This window comes from Scyliorhinus torazame, chromosome 8 (assembly GCF_047496885.1).
Source record: "Scyliorhinus torazame isolate Kashiwa2021f chromosome 8, sScyTor2.1, whole genome shotgun sequence".
Classification (NCBI taxonomy): Eukaryota; Metazoa; Chordata; class Chondrichthyes; order Carcharhiniformes; family Scyliorhinidae; genus Scyliorhinus; species Scyliorhinus torazame.
This window is the reverse complement of record NC_092714.1, coordinates 138,362,368-138,378,475: the sequence shown is the minus strand read 5'-3', so window position 1 is coordinate 138,378,475 and position 16,108 is coordinate 138,362,368. Positions and strand designations below refer to the sequence as shown.

The following is a 16,108-nucleotide window of genomic DNA, read 5'->3' as shown; positions in this document are numbered from 1 at the left end:
TTAGGAGAGTAAAGGGAGCAGAGAACACTCTGGCGATTAGATGTGGGACTGATGGCGGATGAGGGAGTGTGTGCAAGAGTGCGGGGGTGTATTGAGAGATATCTGGAGGTCAATGACGACGGCGCGGTCCCTGTGGGAGTGGTATGGGAAGCACTAAAAGCGGTGGTCAGAGGAGAGCTGATCTCCATTGGGGCCCACAAAAGGAAAACAGAGGCCAAGGAAAGGGAAAGATTACTGGGGGAGATTTTAAGGGTGGATAGGGAATTTGCAGAGACCCCGGAGGAGGAATTGTACAGGGAGAGGAGACGACTCCAGACGGAATTTGACCTTCTGACCACCAGAAAGGCGGAGGTACTGTGGAGGAAGGCACAGGGGAGGAGGTATGAATATGGGGAAAAGGCGAGTCGCCTGTTGGCTCATCAATTGCGAAAGAGGGCAGCAGCGAGGGAGATAGGAGGAATTAGAGACGAAAGGGGAGACACGGTGCGAAGGGCAGGAAAGATAAATGAGGTGTTCAAGACCTTCTATGAGGAACTGTATAGGTCTCAACCCCCAGAGGGAGAGGAGGGGATGCGGCAGTTCCTGGACCAATTGAGGTTCCCAAAAGTGGAGGAGCGGGGGGTGGTAGGCCTGGGAACACCGATTGGGGTGGACGAGGTTATTAAGGAACTGGGAAGCATGCAAGCAGGGAAGGCCCCAGGACCAGACGGGTTCCCGGTGGAGTATTACAGAAAATATGTGGACTTGTTGGCCCCGTTGATGGTGAGGATGTTCAATGAGGCCAGGAAAGGGGGGACTCTACCCCCGACGATATCGGAGGCGACGATATCGTTAATTTTGAAGAGGGATAAAGATCCGTTGCAGTGCGGGTCCTATAGACCCATTTCATTGTTGAACGTGGACGCCAAATTGTTGGCAAAGGTACTGGCATCGAGGATAGAGGACTGTGTCCCGGGGGTGGTGCACGAAGATCAGACAGGGTTCGTAAAAGGGAGACAACTGAATGTTAACGTGCGACGACTATTAGGGGTGATAATGATGCCCCCAGTGGAGGGGGAGGCAGAGATAGTGGCGGCAATGGACGCAGAGAAGGCATTTGATAGGGTGGAGTGGGAGTATTTATGGGAAGTGTTAAAGAGGTTTGGGTTTGGGAACGGGTTTATTAGCTGGGTTAGACTTCTTTATGGGGCTCCAACGGCAAGCGTAGTTACAGGTCGACATAGATCGGAGTATTTCCGACTATATAGGGGAACAAGACAGGGATGCCCGCTGTCTCCATTGTTGTTCGCGTTGGCAATTGAACCTCTGGCCATGGCGTTGAGAGACTCCAGGAAATGGAGAGGGGTGATTAGAGGGGGAGAAGAACACCGAGTCTCGTTATATGCGGATGACCTATTGTTATACGTGTCGGACCCAGCGGGGGGAATGATAGAGGTTATGCGAATTTTGAGGGGGTTCGGGGATTTCTCGGGGTATAGGCTAAACATGGGGAAGAGTGAATTATTTGTGATACATCCAGGGGACCAGAGTAGAGAGATAGAAGGCTTGCCTCTAAGGAAAGTGGAAAGAAACTTCCGATACCTGGGGATTCAGATCGCTAGGAGTTGGGGAACCTTGCACAGACTTAATCTGACACGGTTGGTAGAACAAATGGAGGAGGACTTCAAGAGGTGGGACATGCAGCCTCTATCGCTGGCGGGCAGGGTGCAAGCAATTAAGATGATGGTCCTCCCGAGGTTCTTATTTGTATTTCAATGTCTCCCTATACTAATCACTAAGACCTTTTTTAATAAAATAGACAGGAGCATCACGAGCTTCGTGTGGGCAGGGAAAGTTCCGAGAGTAAGGAGGGGGTTCCTTCAGCGTAGTAGGGACAGAGGAGGATTGGCACTACCGAACTTGGGCGATTACTATTGGGCCGCCAATGTGGCAATGATACGTAAATGGATGATGGAGGGTGAGGGAGCGGCGTGGAAAAGACTGGAGAGAAAGTCCTGTAAAGGGACGAGTTTAGAGGCGCTGGTGACGGCGCCGCTACCGATCTCACCTAAAAAGTTTACCACAAACCCGGTGGTGGCGGCAACATTGAATATCTGGGGACAGTGGAGGCGACAGAGAGGGGTGCGGGGAGCCCTGGTGGGGTCCCCAATCAGGAACAACCATAGGTTCGCCCCAGGAAGAATGGATGGAGGATTTCAGAGCTGGTTCCAGTTGGGAATTAGGAGGGTGGGAGATTTATTTATAGATGGGACTTTTGCGAGCTTGGGAGCATTGGAGGAAAAGTATAAGTTGCCCCGGGAAAATTTCTTGAGATATATGCAGGTGAGGGAGGGCATTTACTAGACAACAGGTGAGGGAATTTCCGTTGCTCCCGACACAGGGGATACAGGACAGGGTGCTTTCAGGGGTGTGGGTCGGAGAGGGCAAGGTGTCAGAGATTTACCGAGAGATGAGGGAAGAGGGGGAGGAGTCGGTGGGCGAACTAAAAGGAAAGTGGGAAGAAGAACTAGGGGAGGAGATAGAGGAGGGTATGTGGGCTGATGCCCTAAGCAGGGTAAATTCCTCTTCCTCATGCGCCAGGCTTAGCCTGATTCAATTTAAGGTGCTACATAGAGCACACATAACGGGAGCAAGATTGAGCAGGTTCTTTGGAGTGGAGGACAAATGTGGGAGGTGTGGTGGGAGCCCGGCAAACCACGCACATATGTTTTGGGCATGCCCGGCACTGGAAGGGTATTGGAAGGGAGTGACTGGAGTGATTTCGCGGGTGGTGAAGGCCCGGGTCAAACCAGGCTGGGGGTTAGCTCTATTTGGAGTTGCGGAAGAGCCGGGAGCGCAGGAGGCGAAAGAGGCCGACGTTGTGGCCTTTGCGTCCCTAGTAGCCCGGCGCAGGATCCTACTCATGTGGAAGGAGGCGAAACCCCCCGGACTGGAGGCCTGGGTAAATGATATGGCGGGGTTCATTAAACTGGAGCAGATAAAGTTTGCCCTGAGAGGATCGGCTCAAGGGTTCACCAGGCGGTGGCAGCCATTTCTCGACTACCTAGGGGAACGTTAGAGGGAAGACAGATGACCAGCAGCAGCAACCCAGGGGGAGGGGGGGGGTTAGTTTAGGTCAAAGATAAAGGGGTTTTGTTACTTGTGTATTGTTTAAAATTTCTGTATTGTTATTGTTGCGTTTGCTTTGTAAGAGGGGAAAAATTGTTGTTTGGGAAAAAATTTTCAATAAAACATTTATATTAAAAAAAAAAAGAACCTCGGCAGAATATTCATTTTCACCATTTGGACCCTCCCCGCCAATGTTAAGTGCAATGTATCCCACTTCTTATGATCCTCCCTGGCCCCCTCCACCAGCTTTGTTAAGTTCCACTTACGGAGCCCAGTCCATTCCCTCGTTTCCTGAATCCCCAAATATCTAAACCTATCCCTCGCTACTGTAAATTAGCCCATTGTGCCAGCTCATTCACCGGGTAAACCTCGCTTTTCCCTACATTCAGTTTGTATCCCGAGAACCCTCCAAACCTCCCCAGCAGGCTCAGAATCCTTCCCATACTCTCCAATGGACCCGAAACATACAGCAAGAGGTCATCGGCATAGAGTGACACCCGATGCTCCCGCTGTCCCCTCATAATCCCCCGCCACTCTGCCGACCCCCTGCGAGCCATCGCCAATGGTTCTGTGGCCAGCACAAACAGCATCGGCAACAGCGGGCACCCCTGCCTCGTTTCCCGGTACAAGTCAATGCTTCATGAGCTCATATCATTTGTCCTCACCTCGCCCTTGGTGCCACATACAGCAACCGCACCCATGCCACAGATCTCGGCCCAAACCTAAACCTTCCCAAAACCTCGAACAAGTACCGCCACTCCACCCGATCAAATGCCTTGTCCGCATCCATGGACACCACCACCTCTGGTACCAGAGCACCCGACGGATTCATCACCACATTCAACATATATTACTCGCTTATAATACTCGTGAGCTGCCTGCCCTTCACGAAGCCTGTTTGAACTTCTGCAACCACCCCCGGGATACACTCTTCCATCCTCCCCACCAACAATTTAGCCAATACACATTCGTGTTCAATGTTGATATGGGCCTATACGACCCACATTCCACAGGTCCTTCCCTTTTTTCAGGGTAATGTGATTCCTGCCTGCGCCATCGTCTCCAGCAACTCCCCCATCAGATGTGGTACCAGGTCCGCCGCAAATTCCTTATAAAATTCCGCCGGGTACCCATCCGGCTCAGCCTCAACGCCTGCCTCTCTGCTTCCTCCACCTGGAGAAATTCCAGCTCGTCCAGAAACTGCCCCATGCCCCGTCCTCTTCCCCCCCGGGTCAGCCTCAAAGTCCCTGGTAGTGCTCCCTAAATGCCTCATTTATCTTCCCTGACTCTGACACCACAATCCCAGCCCATATCTTCAATATTTCCCTGGACGCAGCCTGCCTCCGTAGCTGGTGTGCCAGCATGCGGCTCGCATTCTCCCCATACTCGTATTGCACCCCTCTTGCCCTACGCAGTTGCTCTACCGCCGTCCTCGTTGTCAGCCTGTCAAACTGCACCTGCAACTTTTTCCTCCTCACCAATCCTTCTACGGTGGGCACCCACGAATATTTCATGTTCACATCCACTATCTCGTTCACGAGACGGTCATGTTCCTCCCTCCTTTCCCTATCCGCACGAGCCTTAAACAAAATAATTTCCCCCCGGACTGCCTTCAGTGCTTCCCAAAAAAATGGCTGGCGACACCTCCCCATTCAGATTCAACTCCACATACTCCTTAATCGCCGCCCGCACCTTATCACAAAAACCTCCATCCGCCAACAATCCCGAATCAAACATCCACCCCGGCCTCTGCTCTCGTCCCAATCTATACCGAATCTCAAGCCAGTGGGGCGCATGGTCCGAGATAACTATCCCCGCATACTCTGCCCCCTCCACCCCAACCAAAATCTCCCGACTCACTACAAGACTTTGTTTGCACGGAGTGCTGAATTTGGTGCATTTGAGTGCTATAGTGAGAGTTTGGTGACTGAGGGAGTATAAGGCTTCATTTTTTATCCAAAGACTAGTCTTTCTTTTATTTAGTTAATTAACTTAAAGGTTGCTGTTTGGTTTAGAAGAAGGTGAATTTTCAATCAGCTTTAAACAAAGCTTCTACTTGTAGGCACTTGCAGCTGGAGCTTGTTAATTAGTTAAATGGATTAGGCCAGTTTTCAGAGGCTAGATTCACAGTATAAAAGTGATCCCCTACAGTGCAGACTTTGTTTGCACTGAGTGCTGAATTTGGTGCATTTGAGTGCTATAGTGAGAGTTTGGTGACTGAGGGAGTGCTGAATTTGGTGTATGCGAATGCTATAGTGAGAGTTTGGTGACTGAGGGAGTTAGGTGAGGAGGGAGTAAGGTGCTCCTTCCATTTTGTTTCCTACATTTCCTCAAAGAGTGAGAAGAGAGCCAGGAGTTTACAGAAAGTGCAGCTGACTGGGAGCAGAGTCAGAGGGCGGAGATCCAGTTGGTCCACAGGGCAGCTATATTCTGTAAGGTAAGAGGGGATGGAGGCTAGACCAGTTGCATGCTCCTCCTGTAGGATGTGGGTGGTGAGGGAAACCACCGGTGTCCCCGCTGGCTATACCTGCGGAAAGTGCACCCAACTCCAGCTCCTCAAAGACCGTGTTAGGGAACTGGAGCTGAAGCTGGATGAACTTCGGATCATCCGGGAGGCAGAGGGGGTGATAGAGAAGAGTTACAGGGAGGTAACCACACCCAAGGTACAGGACAAGAATAGCTGGGTTACAGTCAGGGGGGAAAAAAAAACAGGCAAACAGTGCAGGGATCCCTCGTGGCCGTTCCCCTTCAAAACAAGTATACCGTTTTGGATGCTGTTGGGGGGGGGATGACCTACCGGGGGAAGGCCCTAGCGTCCAGATCTCTGGCACTGAGTCTGGTTCTGGGGCTCAGAAGGGAAGGGGGGAGAATAGAAAAGCAATAGTTGTAGGAGATTCAATGGTTAGGGGAATAGATAGGAGATTCTGTGGTCGCGAGCGAGACTCCCGGAAGGTATGTTGCCTCCTGGATGCCAGGGATGTCTCGGATCGTGTCTTCAGGATCCTTAAGGGGGAGGGGGAGCAGCCAGAAGTCGTGGTGCACATTGGTACCAACGACGTAGGTAGGAAAAGGGGTGTGGAGGTAATAAACGAGTTTAGGGAGTTAGGCTGGAAGTTAAAAGCCAGGACAGACAGAGTTGTCATCTCTGGTTTGTTGCCGGTGCCACGTGATAGCGAGGCTAGGAATAGGGAGAGAGTGCAGCTGAACACGTGGCTGCAGGAATGGTGTAGGAGGGAGGGCTTCAGGTATTTGGATAATTGGAGTGCATTCTGGGGAAGGTGGGACCTGTACAAGCAGGACGGGTTGCATCTGAACCAGAGGGGCACCAATATCCTGGGAGGGAGGTTTTCTAGTACTCTTCGGGAGGGTTTAAACTAATTTGGCAGGGGAATGGGAATCGGATTTGTAGTCCAGCAACTAAGGTAGCCGATATTCAGGACGCCAAAGCGTGTAATGAGGCAGTGGGGAAGGGAACACTGACAAAGGAGTGTACTTGCAGGCACGGAGATGGGTTGAAGTGTGTATACTTTAGCGCAAGAAGCATCAGGAATAAGGTGGGTGAACTTAAGGCATGGATCGGTACTTGGGTCTACGATGTGGTGGCAATCACGGAAACTTGGATAGAAGAGGGGCAGAAATGGTTGTTGGAGGTCCCTGGTTATAGATGTTTCAATAAGATTAGGGAGGGTGGTAAAAGAGGTGGGGGGGGGTGGCATTGTTAATTAGAGATAGTATAACAGCTGCAGAAAGGCAGTTCAAGGAGTATCAGCCTACTGAGGTAGTATGGGTTGAAGTCAGAAATAGAAAAGGAGCAGTCACCTTGTTAGGAGTTTTCTATAGGCCCCCCAATAATAGCAGAGATGTGGAGGAACAGATTGGGAAACAGATTTTGGAAAGGTGCAGAAGTCACAGGGTAGTAGTCATGGGTGACTTTAACTTCCCAAACATTGAGTGGAAACTCTTTAGATCAAATAGTTTGGATGGGGTGGTGTTTGTGCAGTGTGTCCAGGAAGCTTTTCTAACACTGTATGTAGATTGTCCGACCAGAGGAGGGGCAATATTGGATTTAGTACTTGGTAATGAACCAGGGCAAGTGATAGATTTGTTAGTGGGGGAGCATTTTGGAGATAGTGACCACAATTCTGTGACTTTCACTTTAGTAATGGAGAGGGATAGGTGTGCAACAGGGCAAGGTTTACAATTGGGGGAAGGGTAAATACGATGTTGTCAGACAAGAATTGAAGTGCATAAGTTGGGAACATAGGCTGTCAGGGAAGGACACAAGTGAAATGTGGAACTTGTTCAAGGAACAGGTACTACGTGTCCTTGATATGTATGTCCCTGTCAGGCAGGGAAGAGATGGTCGAGTGAGGGAACCATGGTTGACAAGAGAGGTTGAATGTCTTGTTAAGAGGAAAAAGGTGACTTATGTAAGGCTGAGGAAACAAGGTTCAGACAGGGCGTTGGAGGGATACAAGATAGCCAGGAGGGAACTGAAGAAAGGGATTAGGAGAGCTAAGAGAGGGCATGAACAATCTTTGGCTGGTTGGATCATGGAAAACCCCAAGGCCTTTTACACATATGTGAGAAATATGAGAATGACTAGAGCGAGGGTAGGTCCGATCAAGGACAGTAGTGGGAGATTGTGTATTGAGTCTGAAGAGATAAGAGAGGTCTTGAACGAGTACTTTTCTTCTGTATTTACAAATGAGAGGGGCCATATTGTTGGAGAGGACAGTGTGAAACAGACTGGTAAGCTCGAGGAAATACTTGTTAGGAAGGAAGATGTGTTGGGCATTTTGAAAAACTTGAGGATAGACAAGGCCCCCGGGCCTGACGGGATATATCCAAGGATTAAAATGGCTAACTCCCGATTAGAATGGCCAAACCCCGATTTAAAATGGTAAAGAGGCTGATGGGAAAATCAGCCAACAGGACTCAAACAGGCAGCTGCAGGTAAAACTGTGTATTCGCCTCTGGGGAGGCCAGACAGAATCGATACCTGCAGCCATCAGCATAACAACACACCAGCCATCCGAATATTAAGTAGCAATCCCCGGGAACAATGTGCAACAAATTAGACACACAAAGCCAACCCAGACTTTTCGGCGCCAGCAGGAGCCTACACAAAGAGAGGTGAACGACCACCCCAAAACCGCCCATCGATCAAGGAATCGCTCCAGCATTGGAGAATATCGAACCAAGTGATTGGGACGAAGTCCAATCACTTGGAACCAGGTACAGGGACCGCCCCGAAAGGCGGGAAGTCCCTGGGGGCTATAAGAATAGGGTCCAAGTTCAAATAGACCCTTCTTCTCCTCTCTCCATCCTTCGAGACCCTTCTGCTGACCTTCTGCAACAGCCTCTAAAATCGTAAGTCTTACTTCAACGCTCGCCACAAGATAGGCGCTCCTGGCTATCGACCAAGACCAGCTTTGAATCCCGCAGGCTCAGAACCCATACGAAAGGCCATTTGTTTCCCTGACCTGGTGGGCCATTTCCAAAGTTAAGTATTGGCCTGTTAGTTGTAGGAAGTAGCTTAGAAGTAGAATTAATGTATAAGTATTGATTACTGTATATAATAAATGTGCGTTGATTTAACTCTTACTGAGCGGTGTGTTGGATTATTGATCATTACTCGGACTTGAACCACGTGGCGGTATCAGAAAGATACCCGGCAACTCAAGAGCAAAGGTGATAGAACAAAAGCAATTAAACTAAGGCTAAAACGAGCAACAAAGCAAGAGATGAAATTGCAATGATCTTTTCGTCCTCACTGTCAACAGGGGTTGACCAGGGGATTGGAGAGTGGCGAATGTCGTGCCCCTGTTCAAAAAAGGAACTAGGGATAACCCTGGGAATTACAGGCCAGTTAGTCTTACTTCGGTGGTAGGCAAAGTCATGGAAAGGGTACTGAAGGATAGGATTTCTGAGCATCTGGAAAAACACTGCTTGATTAGGGATAGTCAGCACGGATTTGTGAGGGGTAGGTCTTGCCTTACAAGTCTTATTGAATTATTTGAGGAGGTGACCAAGCATGTGGATGAAAGTAAAGCAGTGGATGTAGTGCACATGGATTTTAGTAAGGCATTTGATCAGGTTCCCCAAGGTAGGCTTCTGCAGAAAGTAAGGAGGCATGGGATAGTGGGAAATTTGGCCAGTCGGATAATGAACTGGCTAACCGATAGAAGTCAGAGAGCGGTGGTGGATGGCAAATATTTAGCCTGGATCCCAGTTACCAGTGGCGTACCGCAGGGATCAGTTCTGGGTCCTCTGCTGTTTGTGATTTTCATTTCTGACTTGGATGAGGGAGTTGAAGGGTAGGTCAGTAAATTTGCAGATGATACGAAGATTGGTGGAGTTGTGGATAGTGAGGAGGGCTGTTGTCGGCTGCAAAGAGACATAGATAGGATGCAGAGCTGGGCTGAGAAGTGGCAGATGGAGTTTAACCCTGAAAAGTGTGAGATTGTCCATTTTGGAAGGACAAATATGAATGCGGAATACAAGGTTAACGGTAGAGTTCTTGGCAATGTGGAGGAGCAGAGAGATCTTGGGGTCTATGTTCATACATCTTTGAAAGTTGCCACTCAAGTGGATAGAGCTGTGAAGAAGGCATATGGTGTGCTAGCGTTCATTAACAGAGGGATTGAATTTAAGAGCCGTGAGGTGATGATGCAGCTGTACAAAACTTTGGTAAGGCCACATTTGGAGTACTGTGTACAGTTCTGGTCGCCTCATTTTAGGAAGGATGTGGAAGCTTTGGAAAAGGTGCAAAGGAGATTTACCAGGATGTTGCTTGGAATGGAGAGTAGGTCTTATGAGGAAAGGTTGAGGGTGCTAGGCCTTTTCTCATTAGAACGGAGAAAGATGAGGGGCGACTTGATGGAGGTTTATAAGATGATCAGGGGAATAGATAGAGTAGACAGTCAGAGACTTTTCCCCCGGGTGGAACAAACCATTACAAGGGGACATAAATTTAAGGTGAATGGTGGAAGATATAGGGGGGGATGTCAGAGGTAGGTTCTTTACCCAGAGAGTAGTGGGGGCATGGAATGCACTGCCTGTGGAAGTAGTTGAGTCGGAAACATTAGGGACCTTCAAGCAGCTATTGGATAGGTACATGGATTACGGTAAAATGATATAGTGTAGATTTATTTGTTCTTAAGGGCAGCATGGTAGCATTGTGGATAGCACAATTGCTTCACAGCTCCAGGGTCCCAGGTTCGATTCCGGCTTGGGTCACTGTCTGTGCGGAGTCTGCACATCCTCCCCGTGTCTGCGTGGGTTTCCTCCGGGTGCTCTGGTTTCCTCCCACAGTCCAAAGATGTGCAGGTTAGGTGGATTGGCCATGATAAATTGCCCTTAGTGTCCAAATTGCCCTTAGTGTCCAAATTGCCCTTAGTGTCCAAAATTGCCCTTAGTGTCCAAAATTGCCCTTAGTGTTGGGTGGAGGTGTTGACTTTGGGTAGGGTGCTCTTTCCAAGAGCCGGTGCAGACTCACTGGGCCGAATGGCCTCCTTCTGCACTGTAAATTCAATGATAATCTATGATTAATCTAGGACAAAGGTTCGGCACAATATCGTGGGCCAAAGGGCCTGTTCTGTGCTGTATTTTTCTATGTTCTAAAGTAATCAATCCTCGAATACACTTTATAGACGTGTGAAAAGAAAGAATACTCCCTTCCCCCTGGGTTCTGAAAGCGCCATGGATCCACCTTACCCATCCTCTCCATAAACCCCCCCAGCTCCCTTGTCATTCCACCCTACGCATCGACCTGGGGTTCGACCAATCGACCCTCGGCGCTAGGACACAGATAAAATCTCCTCCCGTGATCAACTGGTGGGTGGCCAAATCCAGGATCGCTGCCCACAAGCCCCCCATAAAACCCAGATTATCCTAATTTGGGGCATACACATTTACCAACACCACCAGTGCACCTTCCAATCTCATATCTCCCACCTGGATCCTTCACCTCCTTCGCACTCACAAATCCCATTTTTTTGCTCATTAAAATCGCCACTCCCCTCGATTTCAAATCAAACGGAGAGTGAAAAAACCTGCCCGACCCACCCCTTCCTTAACCTAACCTGGTCCTTCTCACGGAGGTGTGTCTCCTGCAAAAAGACCACCCCCGCTTTCAAGCTCCTGAGATGCAAGAACACCCGCGACCTTTTAACCGGCCCATTCAGTCCCCGGACGTTCCACATTACCAGCCTTACCGGAGGCTTATTGGATTTCTTGTTGACAACCTTGTATTAATGGCCTCCAGTTATGTTCTCCCCAACAAAGGGAAACATTCTCTTGGTGTACACTTTATCAAATCCTTTCATAATTTAAAAAATCTTTATGAAGTCACCTTCGTTTTCCAAGAGCAAAGACCTAAGGCTGTGAATCCTTTCCTGATACCATATACTCCACACATTTCTGGTATCATACTGGTAAATCTTCCCTACATCCTCTCCATTCCCTCCATGTCTTTTTATTTAGTTTACCTTGCTGACTTGGATAGAACATTGTCACTTGTCTATCTTTCTGCTCATAGCAACTGCACTGGACATAGCAAATGCTACCTGCAATAAAAAAAAAACTGAATGGCATCTGAACCACAACTAAAAGGAATCTTTCAGAAATCTTCCTTGTGGGGGCAGCATGGTGGCGCAGTGGTTAGCATTGCTGTCTCACGGCGCCAATCCCGGCTCCGGATCACTGTCCGTGTGGAGTTTGCACAATCTCCTTGTGTTTGCGTGGGTTTCGTCCCCACAACCCAAAGATGTGCAGGGTAGGTGGATTGGCCATGCTAAATTGCTTCATAATTGGAAAGAAAAATGAATTGGGTACACTAAATTTATATATTTTTTAAAAATCTTCGCTGTAAGTACAGGAACACTCTCACAGTATTGGCTGCAGGGTAGTCTGTACTGATCTGGGATTATTTCTTCGATTTGGGGAACGTGATTTACTTCTGGCTGCTGCAAGGTTTGCACCGGGACATGCTGGTGGACACTAGCCGAACCTGAGCAGCCCCCTCCCAGTCATTTGCTGTGGGTTGGCCTGACCAGCTCCTGGCCTCCCCTTGGCATCCATATTCTACTCAGGTGGCCATCAACACTTCCAAGAGTGTGGCTGTTTTAGCTTTATGCCACTATCAGCACCTTCTTTAGTCCTTAATGCTACCATTAACACTCCCTTTGTGGTGGCCATGACATCTTTGTCAATCTCTCCGTAGCTCCGACCTATCTTGCTCCGCCTCCCAACTATATAACCTAGCACATTTCTACCCCTCTTGAGCTCTGAACATAGAACATACAGTGCAGAAGGAGGTCATTCGGCCCATCGAGTCTGCGCCAACCCACTTAAGACCTCACTTCCACCCTAACCCAATAATCTCATCTAACTTTTTTGGGACACTAAGGGCAATTTAGGATGGCCAAACCACCTAACCTGCACGACTGTGGGAGGAAATCGGAGCACCCGGAGGAAACCCATGAAGACACGGGGAGAACGTGTAGAATCCGCACAGACAGTGACACAGCAGGGAATCGAACCTGGGACCCTGGCGCAGTGAAGCCACAATGCTATTCACTGTGCAACAGTGCTGCCCTGAAGAGTCATATGGGCTCCAAAAGTTTCTCTCTCCACATTTGCTGCCCCACCTGCTCAGTTTATCCAGCATTTTCTGTCGTTGTTTCAAATTTCCAACATCCGCAGTATTTTGCTTTTACTGCAGTTTAAAAGATGATGTGGAGATGGTTATGGTTAGCATCTGTATGCAGTTGCAAGCTATGGCCACTGGATGGAGAGGTAAAGCAATTTTTCCATTCTCTCAATGATGTTACCATTGCTGATGCCCCTATCAATGGCCTGGCAGTCACCATTGACCAAAAAGCTAACTGGACCAGCCATAAAAGTACTATGGCTACAAGAACAGGTCAGATGGAGTTTCTGCAGCAAATAACTCACATGATGATTCCCTTAAGCCTGCCCACCATCTATAAGATAAGGGTATAGTGAAATACTGTCCTGGATGAGTGCAGCTGCAGCTACACTCAAGAAGCTCAAACCCATCCAAGATAAAACAGCCGCTTGATTGGCATCCCATAGACAGCCTTAAAATATTTACTCCCTTTGGCCCCAGTGCACTGAGGCAGCAGTGTGTACATCATCTAGGCAGCACGGTAGCACAGTGGTTAACACAGTTGCTTCCCAGCTTCAGGGTCCCAGGTTCGATTCCCGGCTTGGGTTGCTGTCTGTGCGGAGTCTGCATGTTCTCCCTGTGCCTGCGTGGGTTTCCTCCCACAGTCCAAAGATGTGCAGATTAGTGGATGGCCCATGCTAAGTTGCCCTTAGTGTCCAAAAAGGTTGGGTGGGGTTACTGAGTTACGGGGATAGGGTGGAGGTGGGTGCTCTTTCCAAGAGCCGGTGCTGACTCCATGTGCCGAATGGTCTCCTTGTAAATTCTATGATCTACATGATACACTGCAGCAACTCACCAACCCAATGACCTATCCCACCTATGATGTGGAGATGCCGGCGTTGGACTGGGGTGAGCACAGTACGAAGTCTTACAACACCAGGTTAAAGTCCAACAGGTTTGTTTCGATGTCATTAGCTTTCAGAGCGCTGCTCCTTCCTCAGGTGAATGAAGAGGTCTGTTCCAGAAACACATATATAGACAAATTCAAAGATGCCAAACAATGCTTGGAATGCGAGCATTAGCAGGTGATTAAATCTTTACAGATCCAGAGATGGGGTAACCCCAGGTTAAGGAGGCGTGAATTGTACCAAGCCAGGACAGTTGGTAGGATTTCGCAGGCCAGATGGTGGGGGATGAATGTAATGCGACATGAATCCCAGGTCCCGGTTGAGGCCGCACTCATGTGTGCGGAACTTGGCTATAAGTTTCTGCTCGGCGATTCTGCGTTGTCGCGGGTCCTGAAGGCCGCCTTGGAGAACGCTTACCCGGAGATCAGAGGCTGAATGCCCTTGACTGCTGAAGTGTTCCCCGACTGGAAGGGAACATTCCTGCCTGGTGATTGTTGCGCGATGTCCGTTCATCAACCGGGACCTGGGATTCATGTCGCATTACATTCATCCCCCACCATCTGGCCTGCGAAATCCTACCAACTGTCCTGGCTTGGTACAATTCACGCCTCTTTAACCTGGGGTTACCCCATCTCTGGATCTGTAAAGATTTAATCACCTGCTAATGCTCGCATTCCAAGCATTGTTTGGCATCTTTGAATTTGTCTATATATGTGTTTCTGGAACAGACCTCTTCATTCACCTGAGGAAGGAGCAGCGCTCCGAAAGCTAGTGACATCGAAACAAACCTGTTGGACTTTAACCTGGTGTTGTAAGACTTCGTACTGTGCTATCCCACCTAGACTGTGGGAGGAAGGAGCAGATGCATATGAATCTAACCACCGACTAGTAGAATCATAGAATCATAGAAGTTTACAGCATGGAAACAGGCCCTTCGGCCCAACCAGTCCATGCCGCCCAGTTTTTACCATTAAGCTAGTCCCAGTTGCCCGCACTTGGCCCATAACCCTCTATACCCATCTTAACCATGTAACTATCTAAATGTTTTTTAAAAGACACAATTGTACCCGCCTCTACTACTACCTCTGGCAGCCCATTCCAGACGCTCACTACCCTCTGAGTGAAGAAATTGCCCCTCTGGGCCCTTCTGAATCTCTCCCCTCTCACCTTAAACCTATGCCCTCTAGTTTTAGACTCCCCTACCTTTGGGAAAAGATGTTGACTATCTACCTTATCTATGCCCCTCATTATTTTATAGACCTCTATAAGATCACCCCTAAGCCTCCTACGCTCCAAGGAAAAGTGGGGAAAAGTGCCCCTCTAAATCACATACCATCCGGGCGTAGAAATATATCACTGTTCCTTCACTGTCACTGGGTCAGAACCTCTTTCCTTTAGAATGACAACATCATTTTGGACTCAAAACATGATCTCAGTTCCTCCCTTCACAGATGTGCCAGACCAGCAGGGGAGGTTGCCCAATATTATAAATGTATCAAAGCAAATTACTACGGATGCTGGAATCTGAAACCAAAGAGAAAATGCGGGAAAATCTCAGCAAGTCTGGCAGTTTTGACAAAGGGTCGCCTGGACTCGAAACGTTAGCTCTTTTCTCTCCCTACAGATGCTGCCAGACCTGCTGAGATTTTCTAGCATTTTCTCTTTGATTATAAACATTTATAATCAAGTTACTTGATTATATATACACATTACTGATATACACAGTAATCAGTTACTGTGGCAACTCTGAAAAGTAATATTATTTTTTCTCCCTATAAACCTATTCATCTTTAGAACACCTATGGTTCTAATTTTCCTAATTTCTGTAATAATAATCTTTATTAGTTTCACAAGTAGGCGTACATTAACACTGTAATGAAGTTACTATGAAAAGTCCCTAGTCGCCACACGACGACGTTTGTTCGGGTACACAGAGAGAGAATTCAGAATGTCCAATTCACCTAACAGCACGTCTTTCGGGACTTGTGGGAGGAAACCCACGCAGACACGGGGAAAACGTGAAGCCTCCTCACAGATAGTGACCCAAGCCGGGAATAGAACCTGTATCCCTGGCGCTGTGAAGCGACAGTACTAACCACTGTGCCGTGCTGTCCATAATTCAAATACACATATCTATTAAATAGCCAATATACAGTACCTATCGCATCCTCGGGAGGTAGGGTGACAGAGTCTGTATACAAGTATTCTAGAAAGGCACGGTACACTGGATAGCTAAACTGATCGATTTCAATCACATCATCATCATGGAGCATGGATCGGAAGTGTTCACACCTGTTCAAATGAAATGATAAAACAGTTTATAATAAAGCCTACTGCAAGAAATTGAAGCGCCAAAAGACTGAACTTGAAACACAAAAAAGTACATTGAGATTGCATTTTAATAGCCTTACATGTATTCTCTAGATCCACATTTGTTTTTCTGGGGCCATGATGTGGA

General features: G+C 48.4%; 1 protein-coding gene across 7 annotated transcripts in view; it reads right to left on the bottom strand.

The window, feature by feature from the left end:
* LOC140428147 (RCC1 and BTB domain-containing protein 2-like) overlaps window positions 1-16,108 on the bottom strand; it is a 352,551-nt gene that overhangs the window by 238,187 nt on the left and 98,256 nt on the right. For 4 of the 7 annotated variants that reach the window (XM_072514263.1, XM_072514262.1, XM_072514265.1 and 1 more), the window contains exons 10-11: window positions 15,809-15,942; window positions 11,601-11,678 (exon numbers count right to left, since the gene is read on the bottom strand). In XM_072514263.1, coding sequence (XP_072370364.1) covers window positions 11,601-11,678; window positions 15,809-15,942 — 212 coding nt within the window. The remainder of the gene's footprint in view (window positions 1-11,600; window positions 11,679-15,808; window positions 15,943-16,108) is intronic. The other 3 variants (XM_072514264.1, XM_072514266.1, XM_072514268.1) reach the window with 1 other exon arrangement.